This window comes from Ornithorhynchus anatinus, chromosome X5 (genome assembly GCF_004115215.2).
Source record: "Ornithorhynchus anatinus isolate Pmale09 chromosome X5, mOrnAna1.pri.v4, whole genome shotgun sequence".
Classification (NCBI taxonomy): domain Eukaryota; kingdom Metazoa; phylum Chordata; class Mammalia; order Monotremata; family Ornithorhynchidae; genus Ornithorhynchus; species Ornithorhynchus anatinus.
Genome location: NC_041753.1, coordinates 62,918,207 through 62,941,207, shown reverse-complemented (window position 1 = coordinate 62,941,207; position 23,001 = coordinate 62,918,207). Strand labels below are relative to the sequence as shown.

The following is a 23,001-nucleotide window of genomic DNA, read 5'->3' as shown; positions in this document are numbered from 1 at the left end:
ATCATTTTTCCTGGAGTCCCTGCCCCTATTGCTCTGTTTGCTGATGTGGCCCCCTGAGATCTTTTCTATATAAATAGGGATTTACGTGACAGGCGGGTGGATTGATTGGAGGAAAAAGCTCCAGTGCTAATCAATGTTAAGCAACCGTATTGCTTTTTGTTACAGTTTAACGCAGTGAGTCAGAGTCAGGCAAATGGACCAGTTTAAATGGGAGTCTTCTAACTGGGCCTGACAGTCTTGCATTCTTTCCCTTACTGGCATCTGTTCTCCTCTGGCCTGAAGTCTGCCTGGACTAGGGGAACTTCCCTGAAGCCACCCAGGGCAGCAGTAAGGTTTGGGGACAGGGCAAGGGGAGATGTAAAGCCTGAAATACTCTCTTCAATCAGGGTTGTCATCTTGCCTGGCTGGCACCATCCTCACCACAGTTCTCACATTCCTTCTCTCCTTCTCCATCCCTGCACTGACTCTCAAGGACTTCCATAGCCATGTGAATGTTCCCAAAGACCTTCCCACCATCCGCTTCCTCTCACTCCTCCACCCTACCGACCTTCTGCTCTATCCCACCTCACCCACTCACCAACTTAGACATCATCTTTAACCTTACCAACTCTGAAACCCCTTTATCTGAACACAGCCTCCTCACCTGCCTTCTCTCCCAAATGGCCTCTCCCCTCAAATCTGTCCTGTTTCTCCACAAAGAGCTTCAATTACACTTTCCTCTTACCCCCTCATTGAGTCACCCTTCCTTCCTGAGTTTCCCAAGAGGAGATCTGTCTCCTGTCAAAATCTACTCCCTCCATCTGTACTTCCAACTCCATCCCTTCATACCTTATTAAAACACTTTCCCCCTTCCTTCTTCCCTCCCTGACTCCACTTCTCTCCAGTGGCTCCTTTTCCACTGCTTTCAAACATGCCCATGTATCCCTATGCTAAAAAAACCCCACCCTTGACTCCACGGCTACCTCCGGTTATCACCCCAGCCCCCTCCTCCTGTTCATTTCCAAACTCCTCGAATTAGTTGACACACTCTGCCTCCATTCAGTCAATTGGTGGTATTCACTGAGCACTTACTGTGTGCCAAGCACTGTACTAGATGCTTGGGAAAGTAGAATATAATAAAGATAATAAAGTATCTTATATTAGGGTTAGGGTTAGGATAAGGGCTTAATGAATGCCATCCTTTGTATTATTATTATCTAAGAACAAATATTTGCTATTTGTTTAATTTTTCTTATAAAGTGAATGTGAGCCGTTATGAAAATATCTGACCTGTTCAGAGACTTAGGGTTCAATGGCTTGTTACCTGCAAAGACCAGTGCCAATCCTCTGGACACATCACGTCTTTCTTCGGAAAAGCTGAAGCAGCATAACATTTGGTTTATCTTCCCACTTTTCCTCCTCCCTCCCACAGGGTACCCTCCTACCCTCCCCTGCCCGGACCAGGGCCCCTGCTCTGCCCTCAGCACGGGGGGGGGGGGGGGGTAGGGGGAGGGGGGAGGGGGAGGGTGTGGGGGAGAAGTGGGTCTGGACCCTGGGAGTGGGTGGGGGGGCTGCCCTCCTCCAGAGAGAAGCAAACCTGATGGCTTTTTCCCCTCTTTCATTCATTCAATTGTATTTATTGAGCGCTTCCTGTGTGCAGAGCACTGTTCTAAGCGCTTGGAAAGTAGAATTCGGCAACAGATAGAGACAATCCCTACCCAACAACGGGCTCACAGTCTAGAAGGGGGAGACAGACAACAAAACAAAACAAGTAGACAGGCATCAATAACATCAAAATAGATAAATAGAAATTTTAGATATATGCACATCATTAATAACATAGAGTAATAAATATGTACAAATATACACAAGTGTTGTGGGATGGGGAAGGGGGTAGAGCAGAGGGAGGGAGTAGGGAGTAGATGGGGGGAGGAGGAGCAGAGGAAAAGGGGGTTCAGTCTGGGAAGGCCTCCTGGAGGAGGTGAGTTCTCAATAGGGTTTTGAAGGGGGGAAGAGAGCTAGTTTGGCAGATGTGAGGAGGGAAGGCATTCCAGGTCAGAGGTAGGACGTGGGCCAGGGGTTGATGGCGGGACAGGCGAGCACGAGGCACGTTGCAAGAGTCCTCTGGGCAACGTAGGGCATGCTGCTCCGAACTACTTATCTGGCCATGGCTTTCTTCCTTGCCTGCTGAAGGGATGTGGGGGAAGGTGAGCAGGCTGGAAGCCAGGCTTCCAGCGGCAGGAAAATGGGGGATAAACGGGTGGTCCCAACCTGCCTCCTTCCCTTTCTTGCTGGCTCTTTACTGGCAATGCCACCTCAAAAACGATCCATGTCAGATAAGTCACCAAACAAGAGAACCTCTGTACACAAAGTCGGGTTAGCTTCATCAATCAAATGATCAGTGGTATTTACTGAGCGCTTACTGTGTGCAGAGCACTGTACTAAGCGCTTGGGAGACTGCAATGCAGCAGAGTTGGTAGATACAATCCCTGCCCACAAGGAGCCTTCATGGTACCAGTGTACAGGTGTGCAAGAGCTTAGAAAGTGTGGCCAGATCCTTAGAACAAGGACCAACGACTTCAGCAGGTGGCCTGGCTTCCTATACATTTCAAGAGTAGGTCTCTTAACATTTTGAAATCCCTGTGGCCTGGGCCTAGCCCTAGGATGTAATTATGGCAGTTCTAATCTAATTCTGACCTAGGGGTGAGGCTAATTCTCGCTCTGATCACCAGTGCTTTTGACCACCTGGAGCAGAACAATGTCCTACATGCTTGGGAACATTCAGTGGAACTGAAAGGCACAGTTCCTTCTTGGAAATTTTCGATCTAAATGGAGTTATAACCTAATCTGTAGTTGAACCAGAACTTCAGTGATATGGCTAACCCCTGTGCTGGAGGTGAGCTCATTCTGTCTCTGGTTTCCTGGCGAGTCCCGGTCCTTCATCTCCCACCATTTCAACTAGAAGTTGAGGGCATGGGAACTAGATGAGGTTTCAATCTGGGCTGGAGAATTCTCCATCCTAGTTGCTCAATCTGCTTTAGAAAGAAGGGAAGATTCCCCACCATCGCTAGTTAACTAACACCTGTTATAGAGGGTTTTACAGTTCATGGGAAGGGCCTAGCACTGTTTCTTCTCTTTTCGGTTGCTTTTTGTATATTCTTACTGACTCCTCAAATGCACAGTGGAATATTTTTTTGGATTGATCATCTGACAGTTGGGGAATAGGTGTTGGAGCCCTAACATTTTGACAAAAAATGCTCTATTTGATTTAGTTCTTTGTTGGAAGGAATATGTGATTGGCAAAAAGGTGTACCAAGATCTGTACCGTAATGTTTACACGTTACTGTATGAATGCTAAGTAGGATTTGAGCATTTGAAATTTCCTGTATGTTTTCTGCAGTTATTATATCCCTTTCATGAGTTGGAAAATAAATTTAGGGGTGCACTGTAGAAGTACCGATGTCCTAAGCATTTGAGTTCTTACCCCCTTAGCATTTAGGAACTCACTCTATCTCCCCACCCCCAGTAGTCCTATGTACACACCTTTGTTTGTGTTTGTTGTTGCTTACATTATTTGTTAAGTGCTTCGTATGTGCCAGGCACTATACTAAGCGCTGGGGTAGTTAAAAGATAATTGGGTTGGATATATTCATTCAATAGTATTTATTGAGGGCTTACTATGTGCAGAGCACTGTACTAAGCGCTTGGAATGTACAAATCGGTAACAGACAGAGACAGTCCCTGCCCTTTGATAGGCTTACAGTCTAATCAGGGAAGACGGACAGACAAGAACAATAGCAATAAATAGAATCGAGGGGATGAAGATCTCATTAAAACAATGATATAGTCCCTGTCCCACATATGGTTCACAGGCTTAAATCCCCATTTTACAGAGAAGGTAAGTGGTTTGCCCAGGGTCACACGGCAGACTTTAAACTCTGTTGCTTCTCCCTCCCTGTAATTGATTTTAGTAGTTGTCTTGTCCATTAAAATGTAAGCTTTTTGAGGGTAGGAATCATGTCTAATGACTCTATTGCACAGAATAGAGAAGAACATTGCTTAGTGGATAGAGCACGGGCCCAGTAGTCAGAAGGACCCGGATTCTAGTTCCGGCTCCACTAATTAATTAATGTTGGTATTTGTTAAGTGCTTACTATGTGCCGAGCACTGTTCTAAGCGCTGGGGTAGACATAGGGGAATCAGGTTGTCCCACATGGGGCTCACAGTCTTAATCCCCATTTTACAGATGAGGGAACTGAGGCACAGAGAAGTTAAGTGACTTGCCCACAGTCACACAGCCGACAAGTGGCAGAGCTGGGATTCGAACTCATGAGCCCTGACTCCAAAGCCCGTGCTCTTTCCACTGAGCCACGCTGCTTCTCCCTGCCTACCTGCCTGCTGTGTGACCTTGGGAAAGTCACTTAACTTCTCTGTGCCTCAGTTCCCTCATCTGTAAAATGGGAATTAAGACTGTGAGCCCCCCGAGGGACATGGATTGTGTCCTCCCTGATTGCCTCGTATTTACCCCCAGCACTTAGAACAGGGCCTGGCACATAATAAGTGCCTAACGAATGACATAAAAAAAGAATAGGCACCTAACAAATACTACTGATTGATTAAATACTACTGGTAATGACTTGCTGTGATGTTCAAAAATGTGCTAGTCCCTCTTGCCTTCTTAATGGAGACCCCTTCCTAGATTTTTGAATTCCATTTTATTTGGGGCAAAGGAAGGTTCTAGCCTGCCTCTGGAGTGGAATTGAACTCTCTGGTTTGAAGGTGCATGGCTTCGAAGAAAGAGCATGTGCCTGGGAGTCAGAGGAGCTGACTTCTAATCCCGGCTCAGCCACTGACCTGCTACGTGACCTTGGCAAGTCACTTAACTTCTCCGTGCCTCGGTCACCTCAGACCGTGAGCCCCACATGGGACGTGGACTGTCTCCAACCTGATTAGCTTGGATCTACCCCAGTGCTCAGAACAGTGCCTGGCACAGAGTAAGTGCTTAGCAAATACCATGAAAAATAAAATAAAATAACTGAATAATCTTAAACACATTCTTTTCCACTTACAGATGCACGCCTGCTTAAACACTTTATTGTCTATAACTTTATCTCCTTTAGAAGACATTACATTCAGTAATAAACTTAACTGCCTTTGAAGTATGATAAAATTCTAATAATACCATAACTAGTTTATGTGCCTTGACTGTCTTTTTTTCCAAGTGAAAGAATGTCAAGCATTTGCTCTGCAAGTCTCCCCCCCTGCTGAACCCGCCTCAGTCTACTGCAGTTTGCTCTCATCTTGCTCCTTGCTCCTTCCAGGCTAACTGTTCCTTTTGCTTTCTTCCCTTTTTTTCTAGGCATTTTTTTTCTAGGCTGCTCTTGGCAGAACGTATTCTGTGTCCATCAGCTGGGATGGTCTAACGAACACTCTCAAGTGCACCGTTGCTAATCAATGCCGTGGACCTAAGGGCACAGAAAACTCTCAACCGGGGATCAGCCAGAGTGATAAATGCCTCACCCTAGGGAGCACCCAAATTTGGGTGGCCTCCAGACAGAGGCTTGGGGATTCCCAGCCCTCCTCAGGACTACAGATCGCACTCACATTTTGCCTCCCACACAGCATCCAACCCCTGCCCCCCGACCTCAACTGGGAGACCGGGAGTGGACCTTTTAAGGCTCCTCCAGATCAGACGGGACTGGAGCTCTCCGAGCTGGATCTGCACAGTCAAGGGGGGTGCCAGAATCAATTCAGCCTCTCAGCGATAGGTGATATTATTCTATTATCGCTCTCGGGTTGCAACTGCAGTGACCCTGATGGGTGTGGACTGGGGCCCAAAATTGCTGAACAATCTTTAATGATAAATTTATAACTGGATGTAACAACAGAAAGTAACTATACAATCAAGTTGAAAGGACACTTGGGGATGTGGTCTGAGCACCCTTGAATTTTCTGAGAACTTCAGCTGTTGTAAACTTAAGCAGAACTTGTGAAAAATTGCAGCTGAAAGTTTCGAACCAGTTCTCAGAGAACAGCTTCAAGTCAGATTTTACTCTTCGACGTCCCCATTTTAGATGTTCTAATGCTACTCCTAATCCTGGCTCCACCCTCCTGCCTGCTGGGTGACCTTAGGTAAATCACTGGACCTCTGTGTGCCTCATTTTCTTCAGCCGTAAAATGGGGAGGAAATACCTCTTCTTCTTCCTCCCCCTTAGGCCGTGAGCTCCAACTGGGACGGGGACTGTGTCCGAGCTGATCACCTTATGCCCGAAAGGGTCACCGTTCCCATCAAGCCATTCCTCTTATTGGAAGAAGAAATCGATCGCACTTATTGAATGTTTACTGTGTACAGAGCACTGCACTAAGCGCTTGGGAAAGTACAAAATAGCAGCATCGATCGGAAAAGGGCCACGACGAATACTTAATGTATATGCATCAAGTGTTTTTAGCGCAGGGCTAGGTGACGGACCATAAGGAAACAAGTCCATACCACCAGATTTTTATGCCGCATTAAGTTTTTTTTTAAAAAAAAAATTCATTTCACCGAACCCAGCTCCTGTTCGGGGTACTTGAGGCACCGCCACGGCACTCATTTAAAACGGCAGTTCACCTGTTCTAAATTGGCCTGGTTTGCGCTAACTGGCCGCTGCCCGGAAACGTTAACATCGCAGACGTCGACTCAATGCTCTGAAGAGAAAATGTAGACGTAGAGCTGTCAGGGAAAGGGATCCTTTCTTCAAATGCCCATCTCTACCATCTTCTGGTGAAGTGGGGTCGTGCCTCTTTGGCTTGCACGTCCGCTTCGGGCGAAAGGTATTTTCAAAGACGGGCGTGGGGGAAGTGTCGGAAGTTTAAAGCGCGCTGCCGCAGCTGCAGCGCACCGAATGTGAACCTGGGCGGGAGTGGTTGGCGGGCTCACTCCTTCAACGGGCAGGGGCTGCCAGGCACCTGGCCTGGGGTCGGTCCAGGTAGCCGGCTTGGAGTGCCGAGATCCGTGCCAACCTTTCCTACAGATTAGCATATACAAAACATCTTTCCGTTTTCCATCTCCTCCTTCTGGGAAAAAGGTCAACAGAGGGCTGATGTGATGGGGGCTGGACCCGAACCTGCGCCGAGCGGGCGAGGGCAGAGGACCCCCCCCCCCCCCCCCCCCCCCAGCTCCCGAGCCTAGAGACCTGGGTGGTGGGACGGGGCAGAAGCTCGGGGGGAAGAGGGGGATCGCTGACGCTCATTTCACCTGGCGGCTCCGCCTCTGGCCAAGGCTAGGGGGGGAAAGGGCAGGCAGTCGCGGCTCCCGAGCCAGAGGCTCCCGCGAAGGAACAGGTGCGGAGGCTCTCACCCCACCCCACCCCCCAGCATTTCCCTGGGGGCGGGGGCCCGTCCTGTGCCAGGGAGGACGGGACGCTCCGCCTCCGCCCCCGCTTCCTTCTCCTTCCCCCTCCCCGGTCCCGCCGCCCCCAGCCCCACGCTCCCCCCCGAGGAAAGCAACAGGGTGAGGCGGCGCTCCGTCCCCTCCCCTCCCTCGTCTCCCCTCCCTCCGTCCCCTCCCCTTCGCGCCCCCGCCCCCCCGGCCGTTACCTCTTCCCGGCCCGAGCGCGCCGCGGTACTTAGAGGCAGAGCGCCAGCGGACCGCACCGCGTCAAGTCGGTGGCTCCGGACCCTGACTTTCCGTCGACATCTCGACTTCTGCCGCTTCCCTCCGCAGCCGGGCCGGGTGAGGCGGCGGCGCGATGGCGAGCTGTTGCTGCTGCCTGTCGGCCGAGGAGAGGGAGTCGCAGCGCATCAGCGCCGAGATCGAGAAGCAGCTCCGCAGGGACAAGCGGGATGCGCGCCGGGAGCTCAAGCTGCTGCTGCTCGGTAAGCGATCGCCCCTCCGCTCCCTCCCCCTTCCGCATCCCCGTCCCCTCTCGCCTCTTCCTCCCCATCCCGCACACACACACACACCTTCCCCGCTTGTCCCCCGACTGGAAGGATCCCGGGCCGCCCAAAGACAGGGGCCGGAGATCCCCTCCCTGGGATCTCGGAGCGATTCTTTGGAAACTTTGAGCGGTGCCGCTTTAGCGCGCTCGGCGACAGCTCGGGAGGCTCCCGAAGTCTTGTGTGTGTGTTTCAGGGGACGCTGACTCCGCCGAGGTGGGGGACAGAGATCTGTCTAGGGGTGGCAGGGGTGACCCTCACCTCCCCAGTCCTAAACCCGCCCGGGGGTCCCCGAGACGAACTGTTTCCAGTCCGGAGAGAGCACCTTCAGTTCCCCGCCCCGAAGCGCACCCACATCCCTCATGTGTTGCCCAGACCCTTCTCGGATGGGCGCAAGAGGGAATTCTTGGAGCCTCTGGGTTCTCCTCCTGAGCGCCCCTCCGTCCCCCCAAATCTGGACCCTCTGACCTCCCTCTGTCCGGGTCGTCACCCCCTTCTAGAGAGGGGCACCCGAAGGGGCTACTTCTCAGCTCTAAGGAGTCTTTGGAGACCCGAATTAGAACTCTCGCTCCGTCTGGGCAGTTCCCGAATTGGGAGGTCCGGTCGGCCTCCATCAAGTGCCCGTTCAGCCTTTTCGGGACATCGTAAGGGGCTCCCGTCATCTAGAACGGGGAGTTTTGTGGAAGCAATCTTGGGATTTGTTTCGTCTCGGCTAGTGGATAATGCCCACCCACCCACCTCTTCCTCGCCAGTCAACTGTATTTATTGAGCGCTTACCGCGTGCAGAGCACTGTACTAAGCGCTTGGGAGAGTGCAACAGACACGTTTCCTGCCCACATCTGGCTTACGGTCTATGCCGGCACCTGTTCACGCGTGCGGTACCCTCTCCCCAACTTGGAAAATATCGTTCTGTTTGAATTGATGAATGTCCAAACCTAGAACTTAATTGTGTTTGTTTTAGCATCGCTTTCCACCTGCAGAGACCACAGGACAAGAATGTCAGCCGCAACACAGATTCCTATTTTGGACGCTTGGTCTATGTCTGTTTTCTAGCTTCCTGTAGGATCGAGTCTCCTTGCTGGTCCCTATCTGCACCCGCATTTAACAACCCCGCCCCAGGAAAGCTTCATCCTGAAAGACAGACGGCCATTCTCGATGGGGGCAAAGCTAAGATATTTGTTAACATGATTGTTTGCAATTTTTTTTCCTTCCCCTGACTAGTTTGAAAAGTCATCAGTCCCGTTGAGGCGATGAATGGGGCGAGCCTTTCAGACCGAAAAACTGCTGGATATTATCTTGCCTTTAGAATAGGCATGTAAATGTTGGTGCTTGCACAGAGATGATCTAGAACGTCTTAGGCATGGGCCAACTTAAGCGTATCCTCTAAAATTGCAACCTTTGCCAAAGCTCTTGCTATCCTAAAGCTTCGTTTCCTATCAGACTTTCCTTCTCACGTCGACTCCATTCTCCATCTGTATCAAGCTGCGTGGTGGTAAAGGTATGAGCCGTGACAGCTGCTTAGTCGGTAAACTGAAAAGCAGCTCCTCTTCCATCACAGGAAGAAGAGTGCTGTTTCCTTAAAGAAGTACATGAAAATGCTTCATTTGGGAATTAATGACATCGCCAGGTGGTTCTTCATAGAGCACGGGTTAGCGTCCGGTGCCGAAACATGAAAACTGTAGCCAAGTTCAAACACTTGATTGCAGGTTGTCAGTATGATACTATCAAAGTGATTGAGAAAAATAAAGGAGTCGAGCTAGGAAAGGATGCTCTTCATTGGATCCTGGAAATGGGGAAAAAGTTGAATAAAAAGATCCTCTGCTAACATCTTGACATCTATTTTTCAGGTTAGCTTGGGAAGAGACGGGCTGAAAAGGCAATTGCATTAAATGGAAAAAGAAAAAAAAAAGTAGAGCTCCTCTCCCTCATTTATTAGTCTGGTTAAGGAAGTGAAACCAGAAAAACATTTTTTCTGGTTAAAACTAATGCTATAAAACTCATGAAGGAGCACCCCTGCCTATATTTTAGAGGCTAATCAACAAACTTGTAGTTTACTCCCTCGTTTCCACTTGTCTTAATATTTTCAGTCCCAGGGGTCATTGGTAGATGTTATTAGTTGATCTTAGCTTCAGCTTTAGGTTAAATAAGGATATGTTGAGTGTCAGGTTGGGGTGGTGGTGGGCATAAACCCGGTGTTCCTCTAAAGATCATCCAATTATTTGAAAGTAAGAATTGGCTGTCCAGTCCCTAGAATGTGCTTGGATTTGCCAGGACAAATAGACATCTATCTCTTACTTTCGATTTTTCCTACACACTTGTGGCAGGAAATGCTCTTGTTCTCATCTATAATGATAGCTGTATTTCATATTTGTATTCTAGCGAACATTTTATGCTATACCTTTCATGTACAGATGTCTGACCAAACAGAAAGCCAGCCCCGAGTTCAGCGCTAAAGATAAAGCATAGGGGACATGTTATTTCATTACCAAATCCAAGTAGGTAGATGGGATTATTATGAAGAGCCAAGCTGTAGAGGTAGAAAAGATAAGCTAACAAGAGCATACTTTCTAAACATCCTTCCTCCCCTCTCCCCCCATTTTCTTTAAAGGGCAAGAGAGGGATATTGAAGCATAGATCAATGGGTTTTCAGCTTTTCCACCAGAGGTCTTCAGTGACGGAGGGTGTGGGTTAGGCAGTCAGTATTATAGTGGTCAGGGAGGCAGCGGTTTCTACAAATATCCAGCTGCTTCTCACCTCATCTGGGAATCCAACAAAAGGCAGGACAGTGGGTATCAAGAGCAGTGAGAAGAGGCATTGTCCCCGCTAGTGTACCCATGCCCGTTCCCCCAAAGATCATGTCTTTCAGTAGCATAGCAAGAAGCAGCCCTCACATCCCTGGAAGAACAACCTCTGCTGGAAAGGTGCAGTGGCGAGAGCAGTTTCTCTTCTTCTCTGCTCTGGCTGCTGCTGCTGCTCTATTCCTTTGGCTCTTGTTTTAGAGGATGTGGTGTGTGTGTGTTCGTGTGAGAGAGAGAGTTAGGGTGGGAGGGATATGAGGGGATGCTAGGTGTGTGTGTGTGTGGGAGGGGGCGTCCTCTCCCTCCTCAGTATTTGAGTATGTACTCTATGCAGCAAATAGGATTCATCAAAATAAAATCTCAGACAGGTCTGCATCAAAACTGGGAGTTGATTGTCATAGATGCCTGGTACTCTGCAATCAGGAAAGGAGTGGTTCTGTTTAGAGCAGAAGCTCCATAAGAATCAGGAAACAAAAAGGTAAAAAGGAAAACAGCACCAGGCTCTACAAGGAAACATGACAATACCACAAGGGTCAGCCTTTACGTGTGCACAACATGATTGCATGAAGAGTCTCTCACTGACCTTTTCAGGCACGCACACAAACATGGGTGAATTTCACCATCAGCGATGTCTTTGAGTAGGAAGGACAGCTATAGGGAAGCAGCATGGCTTCATGGAAAGAGCACCGACCTGGAAGTCAAAGAACCTGGGTTCTAATACTGGCTCTGCAACTTGTCTGCTGTGTGACCTTGGGCAAGTCACTTTACTTCTCTGTACCTCAGTTTCCTCAGCTGTAAAATGGGGATTTAATACCTGTTCTTCCTCCTGCTTTGACTGTGAGCCCCAGATGGGAACTGATGATCATGTATCTACCCCAGTGCTTGACACACAGTAAACCCTTAAATACTATAATTACTATTATTATTTTTATGCATACCTACAAGTATATGTTTGTATTTTAATTTACTTTAATTTATATGCTCACATGTGCCAAACACCATACTAAGTTATTGGGAGTACAGAAATATAGAGCATATGGTTCCTGCCCTCAAGAAGTTTAGAAATTACTGGAGAGAGGCAAACACAAATTGCGTGTGTATAAAGGAAACAAAAGGTTAAGTAGGTATTAGTACAAACAAAAACCAAAAAAATTACATGGAATAAATTGATATAATCAAATGATAAGGGTGGCTGAAGGGGATGTGACACACCTTCTGGAAGAAGTGCCTTTTTTGAAAGGAGGAAGGATGTAGCTTAGCAGAATTGAGGTGGGAGGGAGTTCCACCCAAAGGGATAGGTGTGTTCAATGGGTTAGAGATGGGAAAGTCAAGAGAAAGGTACAGGTAGAAGGCTAGTTGAGAGGAACAAAGAGTGCAAGATGGAGTGTAGGTGGAAAAGAGCTCCAATAACTTCCTCTTAAATGGATCTAGTGGGCTCTAATCCATCTTGACCTCTCAGCTGCCTTTGGCACCTGTTGATGACTCCCTTCTGCTAGAAACACTATCTGACCTCGGTTTCAGTCTCTCTCGCTGTCTCTCCTTCCCCCTCCCAGTCCCTAATTGAATGTGCAGCCAGGCTTTGTTCTGGGCTCCTTAGTCCCCTCACTCTATACTCACTGTGACAGGGAGCTCAACTGCTCACATTAGTTTCAACTATGGATGACTCTCTTCACCAGCCCAGAGGTCTCATCTGCTTTACAACCTCACATTTCCTCTAGCCTCCAGAATACCTCTTCAGGGATGTCCTACTGGCATTTCAAACTGTCTCAAACTGAACTTTACATCTTCCCCTGCTGCAAACTCACTCCTTACTTGCCCAGCGGTCGGCAACACCACCTTGGTCTCATCCTCAACGCCTTGCTGTATTTCAATTCTCACCTTCACCCTGTTGCTAAATCCTGCTAGTTTCTGCTCCGCAATGTTTCCTGGCTCTGCCCCTTCCTTTCTACGCTTAGGACCGCTTCCCTGCTCTTGACCTCTCCCTACTAGACTGTCGCATCAACCTCCTCGCTTATCTCCCGTGCCTCCATCCTCCCACCTTTTCACTCCGCTGCCCAGATCATCTTTCTCAAATGCCATTCTCAACGTATCACTTTGGCAAATTCTTCCCATGGTTATCTATATGACTCTGTCTCAAACAATTCTGATCATTGTAAGGCAGCCTTCAAGTTCCTCCACCAGATATTCCCTTCTTACATTTTGCTCCCTTCAGAGTCATCACACCCCATATCCCTCTTCAAACCTTTCTGAAAACCCACCTCTTCCAGGAGTCATTCCCCAAATACCATAACCCAGGTTGAGTAATCCCAATAGCCTCCCTTAGGTATACACTGATTTACAAACACTATTTATTAATTAATTTATCCATACTCTTGCTACTACCAACTGTGCCTATATTTCACCCTCTTGTTCCCACTGTATATGATTTATGTCTGTGTGTCTCCCCACATTCGACTGTAAGATCCTCTGTGTCAAAGGACCATATTTTTTATTTTTACTGTGCTCTTCCCAGGGCCTAGTACACAGTTCCCCATATATAATAGGTGCTCAATAAATACCAGCTGGATGTGGATAGAATCTCCCATCAGAAACAACGGATAGCGTTGGCCCTGAGGCTTCAGAATCAAGAACCTGCAGAAATAGTGAATGGGTGAATGAAGGACAGAGCGGAAAGGTAAGTTGGAGAGATCTGATAGAGAACCTTAAAGACAATTGTCAGGAGTTTGATGTGGAGGGGGCTGAACTTTGGAGGTTTTTGAGATGGGAAGGATGCATTCTGAATAGCATTTTAGGAAGATAATCTGGGCAGCAGAGTATAGAATAGAAGAGACTCAGGTGAATAAAAATGATAATACAGTATTTGTTAAAGACTTACCAAGTCCCAAACACTATGGTAAGCACTAGGGTAGATATAATCAGATCAGACGCAGTCCTTGTCTTACATGGGACTCACCGTCTAATGGGGAGGGAGAACAGGTATCTTATCACCATTTTGCCGAAGAGAAAACTGAAGGTAAGTGATGTGCCCAAGATCACACGACAGGCAAGTAGCAGCATCGGGATTAGAATCCAGGTCTCCTGACTCCTAGAACTCTGCTCTTTCCACTAGAAGCTCGAGATTGAAGGGGTATATACCTAAAAATAATTGGAGAGCCCTAAACTAGATGAAAATAACATTAGGAATTTGTTCGTGGGTACAGTGAAGAAATGATGATTTAGCAGTGAGCTTTGATGGAAAATGGGAGTGGGGATAAAGAATCAGTCAAAACTATTGAGTGCTTACTGTGGGAAGAGCACTATACTGAATACCTGGAAGAGTACAATACAAAAGAGTAGGTATAGACAATCCCTGCCCACAAGGAGCTTACAGACCGCAGCGCGGACAGACATTAAAATAAGTTGCAGATGGAGATATATATAAATAAGTGTTTGGGGGCTGGGGGAGATCAAAATGCTTAAGGGGAAAAGAAAGATATGGATAGTTAGTATAGAGGTGTTGAGGAGTAGAATCACAGGACTGGAAGGATCTTCCAGGAATGACTATATATAGCAGGCCAGGAAGGTGAAACAAGCTGGTTTTTAATGATCTTTAAAATACCATTAAAAATAGTGTAATGGGAGGTAGGGTTTCAAGAAGCTGGGTCCACATTCAGATACGTAGTCTGGACACTGGCAAAAAATTTTTGTAGCAGAATTTTATCAGTTGTAATATTAACGTTAAAGCAGAAGAGATATGAAAACAGAAACTTTCAGGAGAGAGAGAGAAAGAGAGAGAGAAGGAAGGAAAGAAAGGAGGAGAAAGTGAAGTAAGTTTGTGAGTTTTGGTTTACATATGGCATCTTAGTTCATCAAATGGCAGACTTGAAGGGAAGAAAAAGTAATAGAGAGAGATAAACCAGAAAAATAGTGTATGTTCAGAAAAGGATGGAGACTAGAAACTGAGAAAAGTCAGAAGATTATAAGTGGTCAGAACCCAGGGGAAAATACAGTCAAGTAAGCTCACCATGGGCAGGGAATGTGCCTACCCTGTGCCTATTACGGTGGCCAGCACACAGTAAGTGCTCAATAAATACAATCGATTAAAGGAATAATTTGATTTTATGCTCCTTGAGGCTAGGGATCGTGTCTACCAACTCTATTGTATTTTACTGTCTCAAGTGCTTAGTACAGTGCTCTGCACACAGTAAATGCTCAAATACAATTGATCAATTGATGCACTTCAAGGAAGGCAGCACTGCTACTACCAAGTTCCTTGAATTTATACTGCATCTTTCTTCCAAGGCATGCAGAGCCCTTTACACACATTTCATTCTCCACATGCACAGAAGGTAGGTAAGGGCCAAAAAGGTTGGCACAGGGAGGCGAAACGGTCGGCCCAGGGTTTAAAAATGAATCCTCAGCAAAGCTGAACCAATAGCACTGGCTCCCTGAGACCATAATAAATTACACTCCTGGCTCAGAGCTGAGCTTAGCACAGTGCTCTGCACACAGTAAGTGCTTAATAAATGCTATTGCTATGACTACTACGATGACCTCTCCAGCCCAATGTTCTGTCTAAACTGAGTAGTCCCACAGTACAGCTAATTGCATGAGGAAAAAGCAAGACTATTAGACCATTTCTCAGCTATGTTCCTAGGGATTTGAGAGAAACTTGTAGGTGTCTCACTCTTCCTCTTCAACCTCCTTTTGACTTGTTGCTGACTTTCACTTCTTTAAGAAAGTGAATAGATTGAATAGTGGCTGTACTCCTATTCTGTGCCAACCAAATAAGGAAGCATGTATGGACACCTCAGTTACTGGGGGTGGGGGGTGGGAGGAGGTCTTTCTTACTCAGTTAAGGAGGCTGCAGGAGACAGATTGACTTGGAGAGATTGCTGATGGAGCAAAGGGGCTCTCAGTGCATAGGGCAAGTGGTTTGAATTTTATTTCTGCACATGGTTAAATTTTTAACAGCTGCTGTAAGTAGGATGGTTGGAAATCCCAGCCCAATTCCTCGTGGGTAATAAAGACATCCGACTGGGCCAGTCCTAGATGAGCCATGAAGACTAAACCTCTCTGGCAATTAGTTCTGGCAAGCTTGTTTGAATTAGGATTCCAAGATCCACTGTACCACTAGGGAAAACATGAGTGAAGGGGGTAGAAATGAAGAGAACTGAGGAGTAGTGTGTAAAGCGGGAATCAGAAGCAGTATTGATCTAATGGAATGAGTATGGGCCTGGAAATCAGATAACCGGGCTTCTAATCTGGGCTCTGCTGTGTGACCTTGGGCAAATCACTTAACTTCTCTGTGCCTGTTTCCTCATCTGCAAAATGGGGATTGCCATTCTCCCTCCTACTTACATCGAGAGCCCCATGTGAGAAGGGCTGTGTCCGACCTCATTAGCTTGTGTCCATCTCAGCACTTATTACAGTGTCTGGCACAAAGTAAGCGTTTAACAAGTAGCATAAAAAAGCACTAAGGGAACACATACACATACCTGATAATACAAAGAGAAAAACCCCCATCAAAAAAAAGGCAAGAGACAGTGACAAAAAGTAAGAAAAATGGCTTGCTTCTCTGAGATTTCATTGATTTAGATATAGTGAATTTAATTTGTTATACCTTTGTGCTTGATAGGACCTTCCTTTTTCTTGCTACTACCATACTATGGTCTTATTGGTTTAAAGGAAGAAGATGCTGGGTATTCACTGTTTGGGGTCTTACTCTTTCACTTTGCTACTGATGGCAGATTTCTGCCTTAACACAGTGGAGGGACATTTTCTTCCCCCGTTGATTCCGTAGGTTAGTCACCCCTTACAGTGCTCTCCACAGAGTAAACGCTCAATCAGTACCCTTGATGGATTAATCTGAGATGATTTCAAATGATCATTTTATTAAAGTTTAAGGTGGACTGATTTGTTCCAGAGATACAGGAATCAACCTTGAGGGTATGCTAGCTTGGTCCAGTGGTTATCAAGTATGCTAAGTGTCACACCTGCCTGCCATCTAACTTGCAACCGGCATTTACATTCTGGAGACGTAGGAGAAGGTAAGGAAAATAATTTTTGACATGATGGCTATCTGACACACTTTCCTGGCTGCTATCAGCTAGGCTTTTCCTTTTAAAGGGGGAACCAGGAGCTGTGAGATAGCAACTAGAAGTGACACCCCTGCCTTATCCCAGGAGAGCAAGAGGCTGGCTGAACCGAGGAGGAGGTGGTCCTGAAAAGGTTCTTCCCAGAATAATTACAATAATAATAATAATTGTAGTATTTGTTACACACTTCCTGTGTGTCAGTTACGGTGCTAAGCACTGGGGTGGATACAAGCAAATCGGGTTGGACACAGTCCCTGTCCTACATGGGGCTCACAGTCTTAATCCCCATTTGACAGATGAGGTAACGGAGACACAGAGAAGTGAAGTGACTTGTCCGAGGTCACACAGTAGACAGGTGGCAGAGCCGGGACTAGAATCCAGGTCCTTCTGACTCCCTGGCCCATGCTCTTTCCACTAGGCCACGATGCTTTTCTTGAGTTCTTCTTGAGTTGGGAATCCCTTCCATTCTGCCAATTGGCCTTCTTGAGCAGTATCTGCTTTCATTAAAAATCAGTTTAAATTGCATGCTCCTTTTGGGCAGTGATCATATGTCTTCTTTCTGTTGAACTTTCTCAAGTGCTTAGTATAATGCTTTGCACTCACTATATGCCCAATATATAAACCATTAATTGATTCGAGTCTATGGTTTTGTGCAGTGTTTTCACTGATGGGAGAGGGGAGGGAGGGAAATCTCACAGGATGTTGGATCTGGTATCTTCGGTGGGTAGAGAGGAAGGCAGAGGCTGGAAAATTCACTTTCAGTTGCTTCAAAGGGGAGACGGATTGTCCATCTCCTTTTGGTAGCTAGTGACTGTACTTACTGCAGAGGGCTGAAGAACAGCATGGCTCCATATTATGTTTCTCTACTAACATTCTGTTTTTCTCTTTAAATATGTTAGGAGATTTGTGGGCTTCAGTAAGCTTCCATTAAAGTAATTTGCTCAATTTAAAAGGAGGGGGCATTCCTTAGAGGACTTGTTCAGCCTGTGTGTTAGAAATTGGAAAATACATTGTTTATTTTAGGAGGCCGACTAAATTTGTTTAACACAATCCGACAGAAATAATCCCATTGACTCTAAACTGAATATCAAAAAACAAACAAAATGCTGACAGTGGCCTGCTTTAAATTTTCTATCATGAACCACACTTTATACACAAATGTTGACTTTGGGCTGAAATGTCTTGAGCTCTTTAATACTCTTCAGGAATGTATATTTCTTTCTATAAAGAGATCCTTAGAGTATTTTCATGCTTATCTTATGGTTTGAATTTTCATGCTTATCTTAGGGTTTGAAACCTGTTCATCCTTCTGTCATTTGGTGAACTTCAATTCAGGCCATTTAATTGAATTTTAAATAAACGGCAAGGTTGTTCCATCAGCTGATATTTGAACAGTTCATGTTACCTTGAATTAAGGCAGTTCTCTTTGCCAAGACCAGAAGCTCCTCCAAGTATGGATTATTAATATCTAGAATAAAAATAGAGGATGTTTTTAGGAAAATATTTTAAGAGAGCATCATGGACAGCCCAAGTTCCTGAAACTCCTGCAGCTGCCAGTAAGAGACAATCCTTTATAACTTTGTGTGAGACTGATGATTCCTAAACAGGTGCAATGTGAACCAGGAATGCTTTGTTCAGTAGCAGTTTAGTTGTCCTAATTCAAAGATTACCTTTCCCGTAAATAGCATCTCATCGTCTATAAAGTAAATGCAATCACGGGGTCCTCTGTAGTTTGGTGGAGGTCAGTGGAGAGAGTTAAATGGATGGATCTGTTCTATAGATTTCCATTAAGAGTGACTGTCACCTCTCTATCTAGAAGTTACTGTTTTTGACTCTGCATTTCTAGTCATTTGGGAGAGCTCAAACATTCATTGTATGCCAATGCTTGTTTCTCAGGTGAATTCTAAAGGGTGGAGGAGAAAAAGAGAGTATGCTGTGATATGCTTGTAAGACTTGGTTCTGCTTCTTCGGCTGATCTGTTGCTTGACAGGTTTGCTCAAAATAAATCATCCCATCTCTGCATGCCAAGTTAGTCTGTCTGCTCTGGCCTTGGTCAGTCCCTGACCAGCCTTGAGAATCGTCTTTAGTGAGTCTTTGTAGTGTTTCTCTTGCCCATGACTTTTCCCATTTTGACTTATCATCATACAGAATCTGTTTAGGTATCACGGGGCTATCCATACTTACACATTTGTAGCCTAGCAGCATTAGTATGCAGTCAATCTTTTTTTTTCAAATGACTGAGCTCCAGGAACTGTTTGGTCATTTGATGAATAAGTGCCATAATGAAATTGCTTAGAGAATTGAATGTTATGACCATGGCAGGTCAAAATCTCACAGTTTTCTAAGAGATTGGACGTGGCTATCATTCTATAAGCCCTATTGCTTTACCTGATACCATGGCGAATCCACATTCAGTCTGTCAATCTCCTAATTAGCATTCACCTTCCTATTTTTAACATCTTGGTTTATCAGTGCCTCATTATCAATATACCTTTGAACTAGCCAGCTTCAGAGGCAGTCTTTGACTCTGTATCTCTGAAGAGCTTTGGTTACATATAGTATGTTCTGGAATAAGCTGACAGGTGGCCTTAATAAAAATAATTATGGCATTTATTAAGTGCTTACTATGTTCCCAGAATGTTTTTGGTGAAATAAAAAGCCACCATTCTTTTTGGTGGCTTAAACGTGAAATCCTCACACACTTTCCTTGTTTCTTATTGACATCAACTACTGCACCTAGGTGAAGATTTCACCCCCCTCCCCACTATCCCTTTATTCTTACTTGACCGTTATGGTTTCAGTTTAGAGAAGCTGGTAGGGGTCACTGTCATTGAGAAACCAACCCATCTGAGTTCACAATCTGATATCTTCCTTGGACTGGATGTTATAATAATAATTATGGTTTTTGTTAAGTGATTACTATGTTCCAAGCACTGTTCTAAGCACTGAGTAAATACAAGTTAATCAGGTTGGACACAGTCCCTGTCCCACATGAGGCTCACACTCTTAATCCCCATTTTACATATGAGGTAACTGAGGCACAGAGAAGTGAAATGACGTGCCCATTGTCACACAGCAGACATGTGGCAGAGCCGGGATTAGAACTCCCAGCTCATGCTCTATCCATTAGGCCACACTGCTTCTCAGCGTGACCCCATACAACCAGGGGGACTCTATTAATGAGACAGTGAAGTCATTCAACTCCCTCTTCCGTTATTTCTCTCTACCAAAATAACTATTCCTAGTTTAAGTTAAATAAGTAGCTTCTGAAAGAAATCACATAGTTAAATACATTTCACCTTCCGGTGGAGACAGGGAGATGAGAGATTAGTCAGGGAAGGCTTCATGGAGGAGATGAGACTTTAGGAGGGCTTTGAAGACGGGAAGAGTTGGGGGCTGTCAGATATGAAGTGCGAAGGAGTTCCAAGCAGGAAGAAGGGCATGAATAAGGGGTCGATGGTGAGAGAGAAGAGAATGAGATAGAGTGAGTAGGTTGGCATTAACCAATGGTATTTATTGAGCATTTACTGCGTGCGGAGTACTGTATTAAGAACTTGTGAATGTACATAGAATTGGTAGACATGATCCCTGCCCTCTAGATGCTTAAATCTAGAGTAGCAAAGTCTGCAGACTGGGTTGAAGTGGGAAAGGAGCAAGGTATTGTAGGGTGGGAGAGAGAGCTTATCCTTTTCACTTAGTGGAAAGAAAAAGGAGGTTACAGACTTATGACCTCCTGCCCAAACTGTGAAGAATGGCAGTATTTTGACTGCTCCCACATCTTTCATATGAACTTACGGACGGATCCTCTCACAAGACTTACAGTTTTGCTATACTTGTGCTAAAGCAACACGCGTATAGTGCTGCTAAATGGTGTTTTCGGGAAGGGCCCACACCCTCTGTCATCTTGTAATTTTCTTCCTTTCATCTCTTGAGTCAGGCAGAACCTCTATTTTTGATCTCTAGGGCTTAAGTTGAGACATTCTGTGAAGGTGGTTTTTGCCTGTGTATTTTGGACATCCTGTAGGTAAGGGAAAGACAGCCTGATTTGTTGTTTGATTAATCTCTTCGTCTTTGTGTGTGTTCCCAGAAGCATTTTGGTGATCACTGGCATTTTTTCTAAGTCTAAAAACTAAATTGACATCCATCAGTTACTGAGAGCTTACCTCAGACTGGAGCATGGTGAACCACTCTGCAACTTTCATTCTAATAGATTTGAGGATGGAGCAGTCAAGAAGAGCCAGACGCTCCTTTGACTGGGCCCTCGCTCCAAGTGCTTCTCTTGGTTCAGATGGTGGGGACACACTAAAGCAGGGCACCAGTGTTTTGGAGATAGATGCACTCTCAAATTTTACTCTTAGATTAAAACTCCTGGCAAAGTTACCCCTACAAACCTTTCTGCGAAGAGCTGCATGGACTTTTCTTTTTCCCAAAAGCCATAGGTTCCATGGAGCTGGGATTTTCTTGGCACTGACAATTCATCAATTGATATTCTTTTTCCGGTTTAGTCATTATATTCTCCTTTCCAGCCTGATCGAGATAGCACCCATAAATTTTTCATTAAAATGATATCTTCTGTATTTCCCCTTCTCTTCCCTAATTAGGTTGAAAGCCTTTTAAAACTATTCATTACGTACTGAACTGCCCTCGGCATGTTGTTCATTCAATAAATGTTGAAATCAAGGGTAAGAAATTATTGGAAAGGTGACCGGCAATAATAATAAAAAAAAACACAACCAAGCTGTCGTCAGCCATTGCCATAGATCCTGCCTATAATCTCTTTCAAGGTAACTACAGTGGAAATCTGATGATCTGATTGTTGGTTAACCAAACCAACTGGATATAGGAACCGAGGTTAATTTGGATAATGAAGACAAAAATGCCAGATAACCAAGTACAATTGGGTTCATGCCTGTCTGAGGAAGCCAAACAAAATTAGGTTTTCGCTATCTGAAATCGCCTCCATCCCAATTAGTTCAGATAACTGGCTTTCCATTGAACTGCTGACCTTTATGCGGGGTGTTTTCTTTCTGTGCCTCCAAAAACGGATTGGCTCGGTCACTTGTCCTGAATGGTGCCTTGTTGACTGAATGAAAAGTCATTGATTTCTGTGAGATCTCACAGTGCCTTGAAGCACCTTGGTAGCTGACAGAAGGAATTCTTAAACACATTGAGATGAACCAATTTGCAGGAGGCCGAAGGCGAAAGAAAGCTAAGAAAAGTGTTAAGTTTCATGTATAGCTTCTGCGAAAGTGGGCTCAGTTCAGAAAAGTGGGTGAATCCAAAGTGTGGGTCTGGTGTAAGATTTAATCTGCAAGCTTCGATGACTGGACAGAGGGTGGTTTTTTTTTTTAAGATGTCAGAGATGTTCAAGGCAAAGAGCTTGATTCTCCTCTATTGTGAGAGACCTCTTAAATTCTCCTCTGTGGAACTGTATGTCACAAAGGGGTTGGAAAAACACATGTTTATCATCACTAAGTTTTCACTTATAGCATCTTTGCCTCACACAACCTCCAGTTCCTGAATGGAAGAATCAAGCTCAGCAATCCTTTCCAGCTGTGGTAGCATGAGGTAGTTTGAAGAAGAGCTGTGCTAAAACAACAACAAAAAAAATCAATTTCCAGTGATGAATTGCCTAGTAGGAATCCTCCTTAAAGCACAATAATTGCTTGACTTAGTCATAGGTAGAGATGAAAATTAGATGCAAGTCAACATGGTAAAAGTAGTGCCAATAAAACATTTTACTTTTCTAAGAGTCTCCAGCAGCCTGGCAACCAAAATCTAGTGATGACTTGCCAAATGAAATCTTTCAGATGGACTCATCTGCAGTGCCCGAAACTGGATAAAATATAAAATTTCTTGAGTTTTTTTTAAAAAAATGCCAGAATAATTTTAAAGCCCCATTCAGATAGATTGAATGCGCTCATCTGGAATAGCAAAAGAGCTCCAGGACACTGGATATTTATTAAAATAGTAACATGGCAGATGCAAATGTGTGGGGAGCACTGAAACCCATTTTTCCCCTTCTTGTGAAAGCAGGAAACAAGATTAATAGGGATGAGAAACTCTTGCTAAATTAAGTGGCTGACAACGTTTTTAAAGCTCTCTTTGCAGGTTCAAGTATTTTTTAAAGAAGCCAACAGAGTTGGTTATAAAATCAGTTGGAATGATGGTTCCAGTGTAATGGCTGAACATTAATGAAGGCTTTTATTAGACTTTTGGGAGATTGGCCT

General features: G+C 45.4%; 1 protein-coding gene across 1 annotated transcript in view; it reads left to right on the top strand.

The window, feature by feature from the left end:
- The first annotated feature begins 7,583 nt into the window (after window positions 1-7,583).
- Window positions 7,584-23,001, top strand: part of LOC100088891 (guanine nucleotide-binding protein subunit alpha-14) — a 188,051-nt gene continuing 172,633 nt past the window's right edge. The window contains exon 1 of the mRNA XM_029056338.2: window positions 7,584-7,836. Coding sequence (XP_028912171.1) covers window positions 7,710-7,836 — 127 coding nt within the window. The 5' untranslated portion in view covers window positions 7,584-7,709. The remainder of the gene's footprint in view (window positions 7,837-23,001) is intronic.